The 18323-nt window shown below is 41.8% G+C and overlaps 2 protein-coding genes across 4 annotated transcripts in view; both read right to left on the bottom strand.

The window, feature by feature from the left end:
* trappc9 (trafficking protein particle complex subunit 9) overlaps positions 1-10270 on the bottom strand; it is a 182991-nt gene extending 172721 nt beyond the window's left edge. Inside the window, exons 1-6 of one of the 3 annotated variants that reach the window (XM_076753979.1) lie at positions 10192-10270; positions 8750-9345; positions 5546-5691; positions 3972-4097; positions 2166-2192; positions 730-851 (exon numbers count right to left, since the gene is read on the bottom strand). In XM_076753979.1, coding sequence (XP_076610094.1) covers positions 730-851; positions 2166-2192; positions 3972-4097; positions 5546-5691; positions 8750-9333 — 1005 coding nt within the window. In that variant the 5' untranslated portion in view covers positions 9334-9345; positions 10192-10270. Of the gene's footprint in view, positions 1-729; positions 852-2165; positions 2193-3971; positions 4098-5545; positions 5692-8504; positions 8614-8749; positions 9346-10191 lie in introns of those variants that run through there. The other 2 variants (XM_076753980.1, XM_076753982.1) reach the window with 2 other exon arrangements.
* Positions 10271-11312: 1042 nt separating this feature from the next.
* Positions 11313-17494, bottom strand: sh3bgrl3 (SH3 domain binding glutamate-rich protein like 3). The gene is made up of 3 exons (XM_076753978.1): positions 17369-17494; positions 15107-15274; positions 11313-13762 (listed from the first exon to the last, which is right to left on the bottom strand). Exons 1-3 carry the CDS (start codon positions 17411-17413, stop codon positions 13697-13699), a joined length of 279 nt encoding a protein of 92 aa, XP_076610093.1. The 5' UTR covers positions 17414-17494; the 3' UTR covers positions 11313-13696.
* Positions 17495-18323: the final 829 nt, after the last annotated feature.

Raw genomic sequence — 18323 nt, 5'->3', positions numbered from 1 at the left:
GACTCTAAACACTCTCCTACAAGTGGTCTTATGTGACACTGATCTTGAGTTCCTGACACTGGCTCCCCATCAAGTTCAGAATCTGAGTCAAGTTTGTTTGTTTGGCGTCTTTATTCCATCTTTTTATCTCACCTAAAGAGGAAAATGCTACGAGGGACCCATCTACATTACAGACTAACTTCTACCCTGTCTGAGACCATTGTTCCTTCTGAATGTTTATATGTTTAACAACAGGTCATGAAAATGAACTTTAAGCCTAAAAAAAAAAAAAAACAAAGACTAATCCTCTACTCAGACCAAAGTATGAAATAATGATGGAAAATCAGAAGGGACTGCAGGACAAGGCCTCCATTTATTTACCATTATATTACATTCTTCTCAATTCTCTCCAGAATATAAATAAATAATATAAATAAATGATAAATCCTGATATTATGAATTCAATTAATGGGATCTGGACCAAAATGTAAAATAAAACAGATGGACTAACCAACTGAAAGTGACTCATTCATTTAAGTTCATTAGAGTTTTTGCTAAAATCGACACTATGGTTGATGAGCTTCATGTCCTGCTGTAGCTGCAGTCATATGTGATATTATGCACAGTGCATTATTTTTATATTGCCAATTTTCAGTGTCAGAGTTCAGCTTAAGATATTCCAAATTAGTACCCACAATCCTCCAATGACGTTGGTTGAGTTCTTGATTAAAGAGTTCTGTAGCTGAGTACCTTTCCATAGTAAGAGATGGCCTCTTTGTACTTCTCGATAATGTCCTCAGGACTGAGGCAGTTCTTTGCTCGTCCAATCTCGGTGCTGGTGTCTGCACTAATGCCGTTGGCTGTGAGGGCACCTACACTCAAAAGAGGAAGGTGTATGATTAGTTGAGGAACGCCTCCAGCATGCGTATCCATCAGCCTGCTCCACCACAAAAGGAAAGGAAATGACAGGAGTGAAAACAGGAAGGAGGGAAATTTAAATCTAGCACTTATTCTTTAAAGACACCATCCTGGCTACAATCGCAACATGCATATTTATACAGAATACGTAGAAACAAATAAGACACAGATATACAGCGTTCAAAATGCTGTTCACAGAGCAGGGTGGTTAACATATCTGAGCAGATAAGAACAGGTAATGCTGCATGAATTTATGTGAAATGTGTGTTTATTCCTCGCTCTGATGCCTCCTCATCACCCCCTTTAAAACTAAATGTAAATCCTAAATGTCCTGCTCTCTCTTACACCAGGACGAAGTGCTACCATGAACATCCCGAAGCCTCGGAGTCTCTAAGACGTGATCAAAATGATGCTGATGGCTAACGGCCCAGGCGGTTAAACTCACACCTGAAATGTTTCAAAAGCAATTGCAAGGTGCATCTCTCGACCAAATCTGATTAGAATACAAATACCAATTGAGAGCGCATCGCCTAGCAACGGGGCTGTGTCCATAGCAACACTGTGGCGCTGTCACGATGACAAACGTGTGAATAATGACATGCTGCATTGCACTACTTCTTAGGCCAATTTGCACACGCAACATGAAACGCTGAAGGCGACAATCACACCGAGCTGAGTGAAGGAGAATTTTTGAAATGATACAAATACACTATGTGACTTTTTTTTTTTTCTTAGGCTATGAAAGTCAGAGGTTAAACCACAGTGAGCATTCAACACACAGGAAATCAAAGTATGCACCAATGGCAATGGACTGCCACCTGCTGGTGCTTCCACAGAGATATGCAGGAACATATAAGATATATATATAAAATAAGTGATTTTTGTGTGATTGACAAGAGCAGCGTGTGAGTTGTTAGGATAACGGGGGCCTCAATAAATAAGGAGCTGAAGCAACTAACAGAGGAGATTTTAAGTGTTGGTCTTCAAACGTGTAGTCATGCGATACTGATCGCCAAAATCTGGCTGTGAGAAAGAGCAGGGATATTAGAAAAAAAAAAAACAAAGGTGATGGTAAATCAACACAGGAGAACACTACCTGCCGTAGGGGGAAAGAACATCAATCAACTTTCAAATGATGAAATAAACCATAGGAATCAGGGTGCTGATAATGTAAGACGAAAAATGACATCAAACACAGGGCGAGCGTGACCAGAAGCAAAAAGGCAGACTGCGGACTACAAGTGTTATGTTGGTTAGACATACCATACCTGGATCAATGAGAACCTCCTGAGCCCCTACAGACAGAGAGAAAGAATGCAGATTCACTCCATGACGCAAGGCGCAATGTTAGCAGTGTTAGTCCCAACAGTCTGCTTCATGGCTGCTGCTGCTCTCCTCTCAACTACGCTAGAGAGCCCTGATGAATTTTAGCATGCAATTAAGTCCATCAAGACGAAAGTTAAAGGTATCCTGTGAAGCTTCGGGCCTCTATAGTGGAGCTATGGAGCAGTTTCTTTATGAGAAGGCCCACCTTTTATTTACCTCATGCACAAGAGCACACATGCACGCGCACACAGGTGATGCGATAGACAGTCGAGCCAAAAGCTTCACACTATTCCGCGGATGAACAGGTGGCAGTAACACTGCAAGATCCGCAGCAAAGGGCGAAGACGAGGGCTCGCAAGTAAACATGGACAATGTAGGCGAAAACTCAAGAGTACACACAATGTGTCGTGGTAACTTTAGTCATTTATCAAGCACTTCCGCTGCCACTTGATGTTTGCACTTCCAGTTATGTGTATTTATTTGTATTCTTCATCTACATTCAACGCTACAAGAGCTTCTTTTCCAATACACACAGTATATTTACTAGTAACAGTACTACTTATGGATATATTAGATACACAGCAGGAGTTAAACCAGACCCCCTTCTACCACACAGCCAGTTAGGCATGCCCGGTCTTCATCTGGCCGCCGTCCCCTTCAAACTACATGTGACACAGCATATGAACAAACTCATGTTTCACTGTGTCTTCATCATCCCACAGGACATCAGTAGCAGACAGCAGTGCAAGATTTCTCCCACTCCGTAAAGATTAACAGCTAACTTGCTGTGAGATCTGACTTGCCACTTGCTTCTGCTTGTGACATGCTGTTGTTCCTTTTTCAGCGCGACGCCATGACAGAGCGCACAAAGTGTGAAATGGAAACAGAACGAGACAAAATTGTGAGTAAATATCGAAAACGAATTTTTGAAACGGCTCGCCTCTCATTCCCACAGTCCTCTAACACTAAAAGTTTGTAAAGAAATACAGTTTATGGATTATATTGATGCAGAATTGACAAGAGGACAGTCAACATATGACGCCTTTTATCTCTTTCCAGAGTAACGTGTTTTAGCAGTCACATAAGGGACTGTTCATGTGTTATATTTCTTAAAGGAAGCTTGGCTTAATATTTTCCCTGGACAGCACAGGGAGCTTCTGTGTCATTCAAACACTCTATGTACATTTTTTAACATTTTGTCGCCACTGCAGAAACACAACTTGATCTTATCGAATTTAAAAACAATGAAAATCTGATTCTATATGTATAAAATGTACAAACAATAATAACCTGTCAATTAATCACGAGAATACGATTAATCACGAAATAACGATTGGTTGCAACCCTTGATTACTCAGTCCTCAGATGTCTTTCAGGCATCATAAAAGCAGCACTTTACCACTTTCTTTTCGAACTAGAATAGGATGATCCTCTGCTGATTGGCCAGTCAAGACTGATTTTCAGAATAAGCGCAGCTACACACACAACATCACACCGTGTTAATAGCATGTTAATAACAGAGCAGACAGAGTAAACGATGTCAAGTTTTAATTAAATTAGCAACCGTCGGGGTAAATAAGAATAGCTTCTGCAACATCTTGTACTCTGTGCACAAAGGAAGCAGCTCAGCTGAGCAAAGCGCAGCCATGTTTCAGGTGTCAGTCAGCAGTGACGTTCCCGCACGCAGACAACAGCCTTCAGCTATTATCTCATCCAGACCACTGTTTCTATCAGAGTGTGACGCTCACCTGGTCTGTGGCGTTTCCCTGCATCTGCTGGCTGGGAGATGCTTGGCTTGCGTCCTCCAGTCTTCCCCGCTGTGCCTCCGGGGTAGTGGAATATGACCGAGGCTGAACACAAACCCTCCAGTGCAGCTACGGAACAAAATTGGACAAATGTTCCATCATTTACTCAGTTTTCATGTTTCTTTACCAGACTTTCCTCTTGCAGGAGCCTCTGAAGGATCACTAAATTTCTACAACCCTGATGTTTCCACTGCATCAACTTTTTTTGACATACATGTTGCACCACAGCAGTGTTTTTTGCGGGGCAGCTTCGGCCTGACAGTACCCACAGTGAGGGTAAACCTGTGGGAAGACGTTCTGGGGTCAGCTGAAACAGGCTTATTTTGGTTAATCAAGACTGGTGGTGAGTCTGTGTCCGACGGGCGATTGGGAGGCTCTGTTAATGCATGCTTGTTTACTTCCTGAGTTCTTGCCTATTAAATCTCAAACTGCAGATTGCCACTGTAATAAAGGAAAGAGAGGAGTGTGGAGACTTTTTATGCATTTCTTTTTATCCTTATTTTTACTTATTTTACGCTTTAAGTGTTGCAGCCACAAAGAACTGTGGGACAGCATTATTTCCTTTCCTTTAGTCTTAGTGTCAACAGCAGAAGGGTAATGAAAAAAAAACGACACAATGAATTGGTTCTTTAGGTACCATCCACCACTTTTGCCAAAGAAAATGTGAAAATAGCCATTCTAACGTGTAAGGAACTGAACCGGGCTGCTTGGTGGAAACGTGGCTTGACAAAATGAAGAATTTTGCACTGTTGCACTCACCACACTGCAAAGAACAAAAAACATAATGTAAAATAGAAAATGCAGACCGTAAACAAGGACAGTCAACGGTCTAGGATCAGTAGCTGATGTGAGAGCCTGAGTAACATTATTGGCCTGTGATAGCTTACACACAGATATGCTGCAGTGTGTATGTAGACCGATAATTAGCAAGAAATTGCAGCATCAAAACATCAAATATATGTTTGAGGTCATTTAGAAACAGTGTCTCCATTACACAGTTTGTTGATTAACTGTAAAATCTGCCGCTCAGTAAACATCTTTGTCACCATCTCTCAGGCCTAATTCTCTTTTAGGGCCTTAAATGGTCCTGCTCCTAAGCATATTTCTAATTTACTGACCTGGTATGTGTCCTCTCAACCATTAAGATCCATGGACGGAGCCCTGCTGGTTACTCCCAGGTCGCACTGACTAATGGTGATCAGGCTTTTGGAACTCTCTGCCTACTGAACTCAGACACACTGCGTGTCTGGCTTCTTTTAAATCTCTTCTTAAACATTTCTTTTGGAGAAAGTTTGTGAAAATGTCCTTGCCCCTTTCATCATTCTCTCTCTCTCATGTGGTTTTATTTTTGTGTGTGAAGCACTTTTGTAACATTGTTAAGAAAACTGCTACATAAATGAAGTTCATTATTATACGAGCTGATACATTTAATAAGCTAACACTGACGTTGGGAAACAAACTAATTCTAGCCTTGTAAATCCAGTTTATAGTAAAAAGCCATCATTCTCCAGACTTACCACCCAGCCAGAGGAAGTCATTAACCCCCCTGAGCAGCTCTACAGCCATGTGGTAGTGGACCAGGGCGTCCTGCAGCATGCCCGCCTGGAGGCACAAGTCCCCCACATGCTTCCTCATTCGTCCCTGGCAACGCTTCTTATAATGCCTGAGAGAAAGCAGCAGGAAAGGGGAGGACAACTTTTTTCAGAAAACAGCAGGATGAATGAGGTGGCTTGAATAAAATATGTTTTTTGGCTTTTAAACTGATTTCAGTTCGAGATCCATACAGGAGACCTTTACTTCAAAAAAAAAAAAACAGCTCTGACTTTCTGCTATTGTCATTTCTTATGTCAGCAGGGAGCCAGCAGAGGCATCTTATCAGTCAGCTACAGGGGGGGGGGGTGTAGTGGGGCTGGAAAGCACAAGCAAAGGAGAGCAACGAATCAAGGACAGAGTTTGAGCTGACCTACAGAACCACAATAACACAGGGACTGAGGAAGGAGCAGCTTCACCAGGATACAGGGGAGATGGAACTGTTTACAGGAAACTTATGAAGACTGGGCAGGTCATGTGAAGGCAATGATGGGATCAGCGGGATCAAGGACTCGAGCTGAACTGCAAGTTTTCCTGACTCTATAATGGCAGAGACCTATAGAGATATATCTGGAAGATTAAAAATTCATGCTAACGCTAAGTAGGCTGCTTCGGAACAAAAGCGAAAATGTTCTGGCTGAGTAAAACTAAAATAATGGGAAGCTCTTGAGGGAGTCATGAAAGATTACCCACAGCGCTTAAAGTGGATGTTTGGACATGGATGCCATTATCAAATTCATGTTTTTATGAGTAGCTGCCGTGCTATGCCAAGCTGGAAGGTATCGTATGCTCTCATGAACAAAGATATGAGATCCATGTGGCCGCTGTGTCGCTGCGGCTCGTCCAGCCAAACAGACAAAATCCCAGAGTGCACCTTCCCAATCCAAATGTTCTCCTGTGCCAGACTGTGTTCAGTGGGTCCAAACTATCAGCTCCTCCTTTAAAGGACCATACCAGTGCCACTGCGCGCTTCAATAAGGTCGAGTTTCTGAGGCAGGTGAGCGGTGTCTCTGAACGGTAGAGGTAGCCGCTGTTTTCAGTGAAATTTTGCTATACGTAAAAATCGAATTGCAGAGACTGGAAACGTGCTTGAGACAAGTAATCCATCACTTCATGATCATCATCAAACTGTGAAGTCTTTACTGAAGAAAATTGCACACTTTCCCAATAATTGCCTATTCATTTGTAAGACGTTTCCTGGAGAGAACTATGTAAATTGGTCTTTATTAATGGAAATAGCATTCAGCTGGTAGACTTCCAATTAATTAACTCCAATTAACTGCCAACTGTAATCTGCAGAGTCTTTTCATCGCTGTACAGCAGCTCAGCAGAAAAACACAAAAATGCCTAATGTGTCCAGCAGTAAGCATGCACGACAGTATATGCACATGAATTAAGTTTGAATTACAAATGATATAAATCACTATTTAGTTCCTTTTATTTGTAGCTTGTCTTTTGAGGAAATACTTATTTTTCCCATAATTAGTAAGAAATTATAAAGTTCTTTCCATGAAATTTCCGAGGAAATTATGGACTCATATAACAAAGTGCTATAAAGTTTGCATTTTCCTCCGTCATAGCACCAACAAAAACTGTTTACACATTCCCTGTTGTATTCTTTATTTCCATTATAAATTATGCACTATGTAATATATGTAAATATAATTACATTTGAACATCTATTGTTTAAACGAACGTCATTTATTTGCCTTATCAACTGGCATACATGTGCAAATCAGCCCATACTTGCAATATTCAACTGTATAGCTAGGCATAACATCCAGTAGTTCATTTTCTTTTATTTTCAAGAGGTATATTGGTTTTTAACAGCAATGCAGATGAAAGCATAGGCTGTGTTTAGGGATCTTCTGTGCAGGGCTTTCAAGCGCTGGTCTGCAGTCCCAACATCAAGTTTAACAAGTTGGTTGCTGAAAAATATCACATTCAAAAAAAAAAAAGTTTTGAAAATCTGACAAGGAAGGGGAACTAATAAAGAAACACTGTAAGTAAGGTAAACACGGAAGCTTCTTGCTTTACAGATGTTGTTGTTTGGTGTTTGGCTGAATTTCAAATATTGAGGCTTCCCAACAACTCTTAAAGGTCCAGTCTATGAATACAAAAGTGCTGTATCTGTGCTGTGCAGCAGCTGTAATAAAGTGGTAGACTGACTTAAAACAAGATGAATGGATGGATAAACAGACAAACAGACAGACAGACAGGATATTCAGACATTGAAACTAGTGGCTGCCAGGAGGGGAGCAAGACTGTCAGTAATTAAGAATACATATTTGTTGGAAACAAGCAAAGGCACAGAAAACATGGGTATGGTCCTTTAACTACCCTCTGAGTCAACAGGTAAGATAATAAGTGGAAGCTTGATATAAATTAGTAACCAAAACTGTAAAAAGTTGTCACTGAACCTCTGTGAGCACAGTTTGGTAAACTTAATGCACCTTAGCAGTTCTCTTCACTGTAATATATATATCATATAAATATATAAACATTTGAGTTCAACTAGTGCAGTGAATTATAATGTAGCACTGCAAATCATGCCTCATCTACACTGCTGAAAGAGCATCGCTCATGATGAGCCTGGATTCATTCATGTGAAATGTAGGCCTTCTTTTCATGTCAGTAGCTGGTGTTCCTGCTGCGGATGAGACTATTTGCTGACAGTTTTTATTCATCTCGTCAAATCAGTTTGCATACAACCCTGACTCCAAAAAAGTCGGACAAACTGAAACCTGTGGAGGAGCGATGAGTTTGGCTCATGGGGTCATGAGCAAAATGCACAACAGCACAGAGGTCTGGGTGTATCTTTGAGGGCAGAGCTAAAGCTGATGGGATGGGTATGGGCAAACTAAACTTATGAGTCTAACATCTCACCTTTTCACACCCAACAATAAACTCACAGGACAGTATGAAAGAAGAAAAGAAGAAAGACAAATAAACCAAGGTAAACGAACGAAAATGAACGCAGCAAAAATCAAAGGACAGATTTTTGAGAGGAGAATTTTTGAGCAGGCAAGGCAGACATGTAACGAGCAACCTGACACAGAAACAAACACACACTTACAACTTGCAAATAATGCAGATTATGGATTACGGTGCAACAGAACAGAACAACTCACCTGCTGTCCGTGTCCAAACCCACAAAGTCCTTCTTCTCAAAGGGCACGCAGAGCAGTGGTATCTTGTCACCTGACTTGTCCGTGGCCCGGTCAAGACGCTTGGACTCCAGAACAATAAATATCGACTCCACAAAGTCCTCCACCCTCTTCTCTACATCACTGCAGTCTTCAAAGCCGGGGTAGAAGGCCATGTCTGTCCGCTGCTGCTCTGCGATCTCTCCCTGCAGCCCAAACACCAGCAAGCGTGAGTCGTACAGCGTGGAGCTGTACACCTCCTTCTGGCCGTGGAAGCGCTCGGCGGTCTGGGGCCAGTCCTTGGCTGTGCCGCAGGTGGTGATGGCGATGAGGCCCACCACCTTGCGGTGCGTCTGGAAGTCTCCCCATTCGTTGTTTTCAGGTAGGTAGTGGTGCCGGTAGCGGATGTAGAGGAGACGCTGCGAGTCCCTGATGCTCACCTGGCTCACGCTGGCGATGCGTTTGTAGATCTTGAAGAACTGGTCCTCAGGTACAATGCCGACCGGCTGGACCACCACTAGTACTGTCTGGTGGTCCTCGGCACATTGCATGTAATCTGGGACGCTCATCTTCACATGTGGCTTCATGAGAGAGAAAAACAGCTTTTACTAAAGCTGATCACATGCACGCTTTTTGTTTCATCAATCAACATACAATAACTTTGGTGCATCTTCAATATTCATCCCCTCCTACATTTCTTCAGCGGAAAGTAGTTCCACTGAACACTGTTCACAACACAAATGATTCAGAGGAGGCGAGACATTGTTTCTGGAAAAAGCTGCTGATTTTTTCAATGCTGTGAGCACATCAAATGAAATTTCATTCACCTTCAGTGTGTTGGTGTGAGGAAACACCTTTCAGGGCTACGACTGTTCATTAACACTAACAAACATTAGCTGTGTTGGTGTTCAGAGTGACGTGTACCGCAAAACAGCTGCTGACATTTAAAAGAAAAGGTGCTATCAGGAGTCTCTGATGTACACAGGATGGAAAACTGGTTCCTAACTCCCAAAAACGGTGTCTCTAATTGTACGCAACGTTATCTTTGCCGAAAGCAAAGCAACACCTGATGCTGTCTTTGCTAACATTAACACCAAGCAGACACAATTGACAAGATTATTACAGTGGTCAAATGTGACGAGCACGAGGTATGTCACAAAAGAGGAGCCCTCGTATCATTAGCTTGCATTTCGCTAATATTATATTAAGAGAAAAAGCTTGCATTATGCTATTTAGTCGTTTCAGAACACTGGTGCTAGCTAGCTTCGTTTAGCTGGCTAACCGATGAATTGACTTCTCGTGACAGTCAAGACTAACAACGCTGACAGGAAAAAAACAGGCCATTGCTGTACGTATCAGCTCAGTGAGGCTTTTTCGCCTTTCACACCAAACCTGTAAATATACTTTAAAATGTTAATTCGTGTTACCTTAGCAATAACCTGTCAAGTTTTGCAGCTTCCTTCTTCAGACCAGTGTTTGTAAAAAACAATCAACAGCGACACTTCCGGTGGTTATTTTCAAAATAAAACTAATTTAATTGCTGTAATTGGTTGGCATGAACAATGAATGTCTCTACCTGCGCCACCATCACATCCTCATTTCAAATGGTTGCCCCACTAACCACATCAACCCTTGTCTTGGATCCAAAAGGTTTTGTTAGAACAGATATATTAAATTTTAGCAACATTCGCAGGCTCCGTGATATAAATCCATCAGGCAACGACGAAGATATGCCAAAGTACATACTACGGGGCAAAGAATGGACATGAAAATAATGTGAGAGTAAACCTCTACACCACACAAGATGATATTCATTTTGTGCTGATGAATGTTGAACATGTCACTTGATTTTTGAATTTATTTTGGAATTCATATCTGCTTCCTCTCGTTAGCTTGACTACTTTCTTCTTCTTCTTCTGCTTCCTCTTCTTCTTCTTCTTCGTATTCTACGTATTCCTCTGCAAGTGTAAAGTCTAATATGCTACATCAGCTCCGCCTACAGAACAAATGAGGTACTGCAACTGAGCGCAACAATCATTCACGATACAAATTGTGCATTTTAATGCAGCCTACTTCATATTCACAGTGACATATTTCGCATCATAAAAATGTACTATGCTTTTCTAATTACTTGTGGACATTCTTTTCAGTAACTTTTACCATATGAATTACAAACTAGTTGTCACTATTCAAATTTAGACTGTGTAAGTGCAATCTCGATGTCATATGTCATTATTATGCCCAGCATACTGATAGTAAAGCCTGCATACAAAGGTTCAGTGATAATATGTCGCTCACAGGCAACATTACTATGAATGTACTAACCCTGTAGATCCAGTGTGGATGATGTCATCCATGTGACTGTATTAGCAAACAGAATATTCCACTGACTTGCAAATTGGAAAGGACACTCTTGTTGGGGAGCAAACAGCGCCACACTATCCTGTTAAATTCCTCATTAAAGGGATCACTATGAATAGAAAGACATTTTAATGAAGTTTTAGTTTGTTCATTGTCCACTGGATCAGTTTCAAAAACACCCAGACAGGAAGATTCAATCCATTTTATTTTTTTTTTCACCCATAAATCACTTTTCACAATCTTCTTGGAAGACAACAGCATTTTATTCCCTATTTTCTTCTTTTTTTTTGGCCAAGGGGAATTGGTCCAAAAGCAAAGCAGGAGCTCAGAGAGAGACATGGAATGTCTAAAATATGTTTGATAGTGAAATACAACAATAACAAGCAAACATCTACAACCATCGACTTACAAAACAGTGCACAAACATTGTGTGTGAAGGCTGTCATTACAAGGGACCCCAAACCGTAACAACACAACTCAGGAAGCTGGGGGGGTTGACAGATGTTAGGAGTAAGAGGGAAAGCATGTTTTCAACTGGAAAAAAAAAGACACGCGACCCACTACATCAACAGATTTCAACTGAGATCATTTAACTGAACGAATGCACACACACATAAAAGCACAAACAGGGGAAGCCTTCCTTTTTCCCATGTGGTGAGTGTTCCAAAGGCTAGTCAGACTGAGTCAGGTCAACCTAAACGCACCAACTTTGACCTTTACGACTGTTCAGAATGAGGCAGGGTTTCAGTGCATAGTCACATTACTGCATCTTCATGCCCTGGACTATCAGTGACGACTGTAGCAGAAGGTAAACGGAGGAAGGAAAAGCTACGCGACTGAAAGCGAGAAGATTCACATCTTTTCAGTAGAATCATCGACCATCCATAAGAAATGCTCCCTTTGAAATGTTTGGTGTCTTGTTGCCCTGTCAGTCAACAATACAGGAATGAAGCTTTCAAGTAATACAGATTACGCTGAATGATAAACGCTGAAGATGGCAGGAAAGTGCTAATACTACAGAGAATACCCACCTGCAAAAGCGCATTACAGAGAAAAGTTGGCACCAAATGTGACATTCAGAAATGTGTTCATACTGCTGCGCTGGATGCTAAAATCAAGCAGCTAACTATTGAAATGATTGACAACTGAAATTTTACAGGAGTATTCCAACCTTTTGAATAAGTTTGGCCCATTGGTGACCGTTACAACGTACCTAACGAGAGTGTTTGGTTCCCAACTTAAACGTGTTTCAACAGTTTGTAAAACTGTCCAATTATTTAGTTTTTTCATATTTTATTTATTTAGCTATTATTTCACCTTTTCAGTTATGTTTTCATACTGATGAGAATTTTAGCAGGCAAATACCGAACCATTTTTTTGGTCTATAAAGACATTAAAAAGACACTGTGGGTGATGGCAGGGTACACTGATAAATACTGTCGACAAGGGAATACTGCCAAAACACTCTTAAGTGTGTGACATTTTTTATTCTCTCTAGATTTCATTAAGCTATCAACCAGCTTTATCTTTGTTAGATATTTCCACTGCTGGGCTTAAAGGTACCCTCTGCAGGTTTTGACCACTGGTGGCGCTGTGGAGCCATGTTTTTACGAGTGGATCCACAGGCGATATGTACTCCTGCCACCAGTTTCCTGCTCGACCAGCAGCGTGTTCAGAAGCAGAGAGGAAGAGTACTGGACGTAAACACTGCTCAATTTAAAACATGGTTTAAATATCACCTCTGCAAATGGAAGGAAGGGCGCTCAAAGACATCGACCACAAGGTACATCTTTGATTTCAACATTTGTCTAAAAATACACTGAATTCTGGCGGCACCTGCTCCTAAAGCTGGTCAGAGATCAGTGCAGTGGGTTCCCACAGAACCAAACCTCTCGTCATATATCGCATAAGGTGACAATGGACCAAAATTACGAAGCATCCCTTAGCTGCTAGAACTCTTTATTATTTGGGTTTAAGGACATCAGTCCTTGCTACTTCTGTGTGTACTTGCATCCATGTGAAGTACAAATAGTATGCAGCCGTGCACAACATGGGAACTTGAAGGCTGCAGGAAAAAGACGGAGAAGTCGTTAAGACTGGGCGACGACGGTGTGTTTGGTCTGCAGAGGATCAGGAAGATTCTAGGCTGAATGTTGTCATCCAGAGGATTAGTTTAATCTCCAGCGATCATGTGGCTGCGTCCAAGATTAGTCGACCTAATTACAGCACATTTAGACACTCCATTGATTCCGAGTGGACTAGGAGCACTCAGTAAGACTAGTGTGTCAGACAGGGAAAAGGTCTGAAAGGAATGAAAGGAAGGAACAGAATCAACACACGAAAATAAAACGATTAAGACTGATTCAGAGTCTAATGGTGCACGAGGGGGACCGTGTGTCTTCTGATTAGTTGGATACGAGATATTTGGCATTCTTCATTATGGCATTGAAAGTGAGTGGACGCTGCCAGTGGTGCAGAGAGAGACTGGATAAAGGGCCTCCGTTAGGGTGCAGGGTGGGTAGTGGGGGGGGGGGGGATGGGGTTAAGATGGAGCACGACACTCCGCCCTCCTCACGCCATTTTCAGAAATTGTTCCACTGTATCTGCCTCCACCGCCTCTGAAAACATTTCATAGTTCTGTGGAGAGAAAAACTGACCATCAGCAAACAAGAAAACATCCATCGTGTCAGAACTGGCCCACAGGCTCCATATGGAGCTTATGGTGAATAGAGAGCCGAGACATTTCTGATCATATGATGACCGCTTTCTGAAAGGCATTAGTGTGATTCTGAATCACCCCCATGCGATTTTTAAACTGGACTTTCTGAGTCACTCGTGGTCAGTGGAAACAACAACAGACACATCCCATCATGTTTCAGCTGATATGACAAACTCATTCTAACAGTTGCTTATTTACACAGGCAGCAGTTACAGAGCAGCAGCTTCACTCCTTCATTCAGAGCCGTGTTACTGTTTCTGGTCTCCTGAGGGAAATATCTGGCTCTCCAGCTCAGAGATGTTAAATCAACTGTGTTCACAAGCGAGTCTCGAACTGCCTGAAGAGACGGGCTTTCCATACAGACTGCAGACAGGCTGAGACCTGTTGCACCAACTATTTGTCAGATGCAGCGTTGCAGTCACGCTATAACTCAGTGAAAATGGGTCACGCCATAAAAGTTATTCACACATTCAAGTCAAAGATATAAGTTTCACGTCTTCCCAGAAGAGGTGTTAAGTCATTTCTTATCTGCTATCGCAGCATAAAGGTAGGAGAAATGGTCCGGATTAATGTTGGAGAAGAGCTGGAGGAAAGTTTTCTTTGAGGCTGCATCCTGTTGACACGCACACTCAGTCCTGAGCTGCACGTTACATCTATAAAAATACACGAGGGCGCAACAGATTTTATGCTGCATTTCCAGTTTTTTACCTGATCTATATGCACTTCATTCAATTCAGCTCAATGTGAGAGTCTTTCCTGTATTTTGCTGTCGTTTCGAGGCTAGACTAGTTTCCCTCCGCTCAGCCTTTCACAGTGAAGTTAGAATTGAAGCGACACATGTTGAAGTTAGAGTGAACTTTCCACTCAAACCTGCAACAAGCGTCTTAGAGTTCTTGAGCGTTTCGAGGTGGATCTGAAGACTTAGTTGCTTGTGGCTGAACACACAGCTTCTGTTTGCTCAGTTAGCTGTTTACCTCTGGAGCTCCTAACCAGCGTAAAGAAGAGGAGGAGCACACGACAGACAGGAACAGACACAAACATGGACCGGTGTAAGCTCCTACAGCTAACCATGCTGGCAACAAGCAAAAATATCATTTGGGCATCACTGTGCTGCTTTTCATGTTTGTGATCGGCATCATTTGTGCTGACACTGATGTACCCGTCGTGCTGATACGGGCAACATTTTTAAGTATTTTCTAAAGACGCTGCTGAAGATTTCTTTTTTTTAAGCAATGCAGCGAGTGTGTGTGTGCCTTCCTCACCCCGCAGTACTGATCCTCGTTGAAAAGTTGGGGAGGGGCCGCTGTGGGGTTCCCAGCTTTGCTTCTCATTTCATCACGGAGCTCGAGGCCCACAGAGATGTCGACGAGCTCATACTGGATGCTTTTACTGTCGAGGATTCGTATCATCTCGGCCTGCTGAGACTTCACCTGGAAAACAGGAGCGCCCATCAGAACTGTCCTCAGGCCCAAAGCAGACGAAGGCCATCAAACAGCTGACAGACTGTTCAAATGCACCAATAATATTGTTTCAGGCACAGGAATGTGTTGTCGACAAAGGCCGTGCCTTTAAAAGCAGTGGCCTTATCTGGTTCCTAGATGATGATTAATAGACCCGGTGAACGCTGCGCTATCTCTGTGGGCGACTGAGGAAGTTGGGAGGGGGTATTTGTAAAAGTGACCACACCTAAGAACAGAACGAACTGGAAACACACAAGCTGGCATTCAGTTGGCCACACAGAGTCAAGTCCTTGAACTGAAAAAGGGGAATTTAGCTGTTTCACAAGAGTGTTTTTTTAAAAAAAAAAGGCAGACTCAGCAATGAAAGCTTCTCTGAATCACGTGAAGAACAAAGTTACAGCTGAACACAATATCAGTAAAGGAAATAATTCAATTTGAAACATGATTTTCAGGTAAGAAAATTTTCGTTGAGAGCCAATAAAGTCTGACAGAGATAAAAACCTTCTCAAATCTTCAAATTTTTGATGTCTGCACGCAATTAGATCTCACATTCATCTCTCTGGTGAACAGTTCATAAGAGAGCAAACACATTTCAGAGGAATTTCAAAATGATGAAAGTCAATAACACAGAGAGATTTATACTTTAGTGGGATTTTTTGGGGTATGTTTTCATTTTGGAGCAGAAAGGTTGGTCTTGCTTTATGTAAATAAACTAAATTATGTAAAATATCTACCAATACATGTAAATGCTATTTCATAAAAAGCTTGTATGTGCGTGTGTATACATATATATATATTCAGTTTTCCTACCTATATCAGAAATGGCAGGAAAATGCTTTTAATAGGAGGACAGAATAGTATCTCAGACGTATAACTAATTCAGATCTTTTGCCATAGGCTTCTACAGCAGACTGTAGATTTTAACCCTCTGCACATGTGAGGGTTACAAGTTGATGCACGTCTCTAAACTTTTTCACCTCATGAATTCCTCTCAGCTAATAGGTACCAGATGTTTGGCCCAGTGCTCAGTTTGGCATCCACTGTTTTCATAAAGTGCTGCACAAATGATTCCCATAAAGGATGTCCTGCTTTACAGCGTCAGATTACTGATGTCTGCAGACAGTCTGGATGTCGATCAGTTCCACTTGATTGATCAAAATAAAGTCAATAGAAAGACAAAGCAAAACTTCATTACAAAGTCATACTATTTGTAAGTATCTTGCTTCTCGACTAATACAGAGATCAAATAATATAAACGTTTGACTTTTCCTGGATTACAGGGTCTGCTGCTCAATTCGGTTTATATATAAACGACCAGGCAGCTCTTATTGAACTAACTTTCCAGGCTTTATTACCGTTTCCTATACACCTTTCATCAACTTCCTGTAATTGGTACGAGAAGGCTGAGAAGCAGGTGCGCCACTTTCAAAAGATGAAATTCATTTAAAACAAGTGTTGCTTAGCGCATTTGATGTATGCAGAACTGATAAATACATATCGTTTGCCAAAAGTCTTAATATTACACTTTATATTTGCCACAAGCATGACAGCCTTAAATTGCCAGTTTTTTACATGAAGTTTGGCACACAGTTCTCGATGAGGATAACGGATGTATACGGTCGCCACACTTGTCTATTCCAGCCACCCTGATATACCAAAACGACACTAATATAGTGTCAGTATTTAGGAAAATCAATAAGTTTCATCATTTGAGGAAGAATTTCTGCAAACATAGCTATTCAAACATGCTCTAATAACAAAAGAAGAAGCTAGAAAGAAAGAAACCCCTTCCTGTCAGAATAAAGGAAATGAGGTGGTATAATGCATCATGGCTGTTCTTTGCAAGTCGTTTGTGTTACATTTACGACTGACAACTTTCCCCTGACCCGGTAACGCCAGAAACGGGCGCCGAGCAGCACAGGCCCTCTGCACTGTTCGTCCGGGGGAAGCCACACTGACAGGATGCTGGGTGTGTCTGTGAGCGCCGCGAGCTGCTGCCGCCGGAGCAGCGAACACGAGCACACCGCGAGCTTTTCTTCGTTAAATTACGGCCATTTGACTTACCGTCCGCGAGGCAGTAACGGTGGTGTAGTACAGTTTGATTCCCATCGCTGCGGGTCCTTCCACACCCTTTGTGTATCTGCTGGCGACTAGCTTACTCGCGCTTCCGTCAAGCTTAAAATATAACACGTGAATGGTACGGAAGTTTGGCGACGTTTCTTTCAAAATAAAAGACATACAGGCTTTCGTTTGAATCGGAAGTAACTCATATGATCTCATATGATTCGCAGAGCTAAGTGTTTAGACGAGTCAAACTCAGAGGTTAAGGTAAGAGGCAGCAAACATGGACGTTGTGAAAATATGGTGAAAAAGGTTGCTGTGTGAAATTTCATTAAATGGCTCATGGGCAGACTAACTTGTCAGAGGACCCTGTGGCAAAGACTAGCCACTAGGCTCCTATTAAAGGACAGGTTCATATTTTTAACGTGTCTGAATACAGAAGTCACCTGCCTACTGTTGATAATTTGAATAATAGTCACTGGTCGCTGTAATCACCGATCAGATCAGTGTAATTCCTGAGAAACTCTGCAGTGCTTGTTCTGTTTAATTACTTATTATTAAGTCATGCAACTTATTGGTTTGATCACTTTTCGAGCAGACATTTTCAAGTGGGCAACAGTTGCACTAACTTATGTCTGATTCTGAAAACAACAGGGATGCTGTGTGAAACATAAATAAAACAGAATGTGTTCATTTTTCAACACACACTCACTGACTAAAATTCTCTTTACGTCCCAATGGCAATCAATAAATGAAATGCTTCTACTTCATTTATATTTTGCACAGCATCACATTTTTGGAATTGGGGTTGTTTGACATGGAGCGTTTTGATATTTACGACATTTTCATCACCGTAAACAAGCTTTACACAAATGTCATGAGGAAAATACTGTTGAATTTCCAGCACTGAAAGGTCTTCTCTGACCATATGTCCACCCGCCTTGACGTGGTCAGCTGG

This window comes from Chaetodon auriga, chromosome 17 (genome assembly GCF_051107435.1).
Source record: "Chaetodon auriga isolate fChaAug3 chromosome 17, fChaAug3.hap1, whole genome shotgun sequence".
Classification (NCBI taxonomy): Eukaryota; Metazoa; Chordata; class Actinopteri; order Chaetodontiformes; family Chaetodontidae; genus Chaetodon; species Chaetodon auriga.
This window is presented reverse-complemented; position numbering and strand designations above follow the sequence as displayed.

Coding starts and splice junctions, on each gene's coding strand:
- sh3bgrl3 (XM_076753978.1), bottom strand. CDS start 17,413: ATGGGAATCAAACTGTACTACACCACCGTTACTGCCTCGCGGACG. Junction 15,275..17,368: donor CCGTTACTGCCTCGCGGACG/GTAAGTCAAATG, acceptor CCTGTTTTCCAG/GTGAAGTCTCAGCAGGCCGA. Junction 13,763..15,106: donor ACGAGGATCAGTACTGCGGG/GTGAGGAAGGCA, acceptor TTCTCTCCACAG/AACTATGAAATGTTTTCAGA.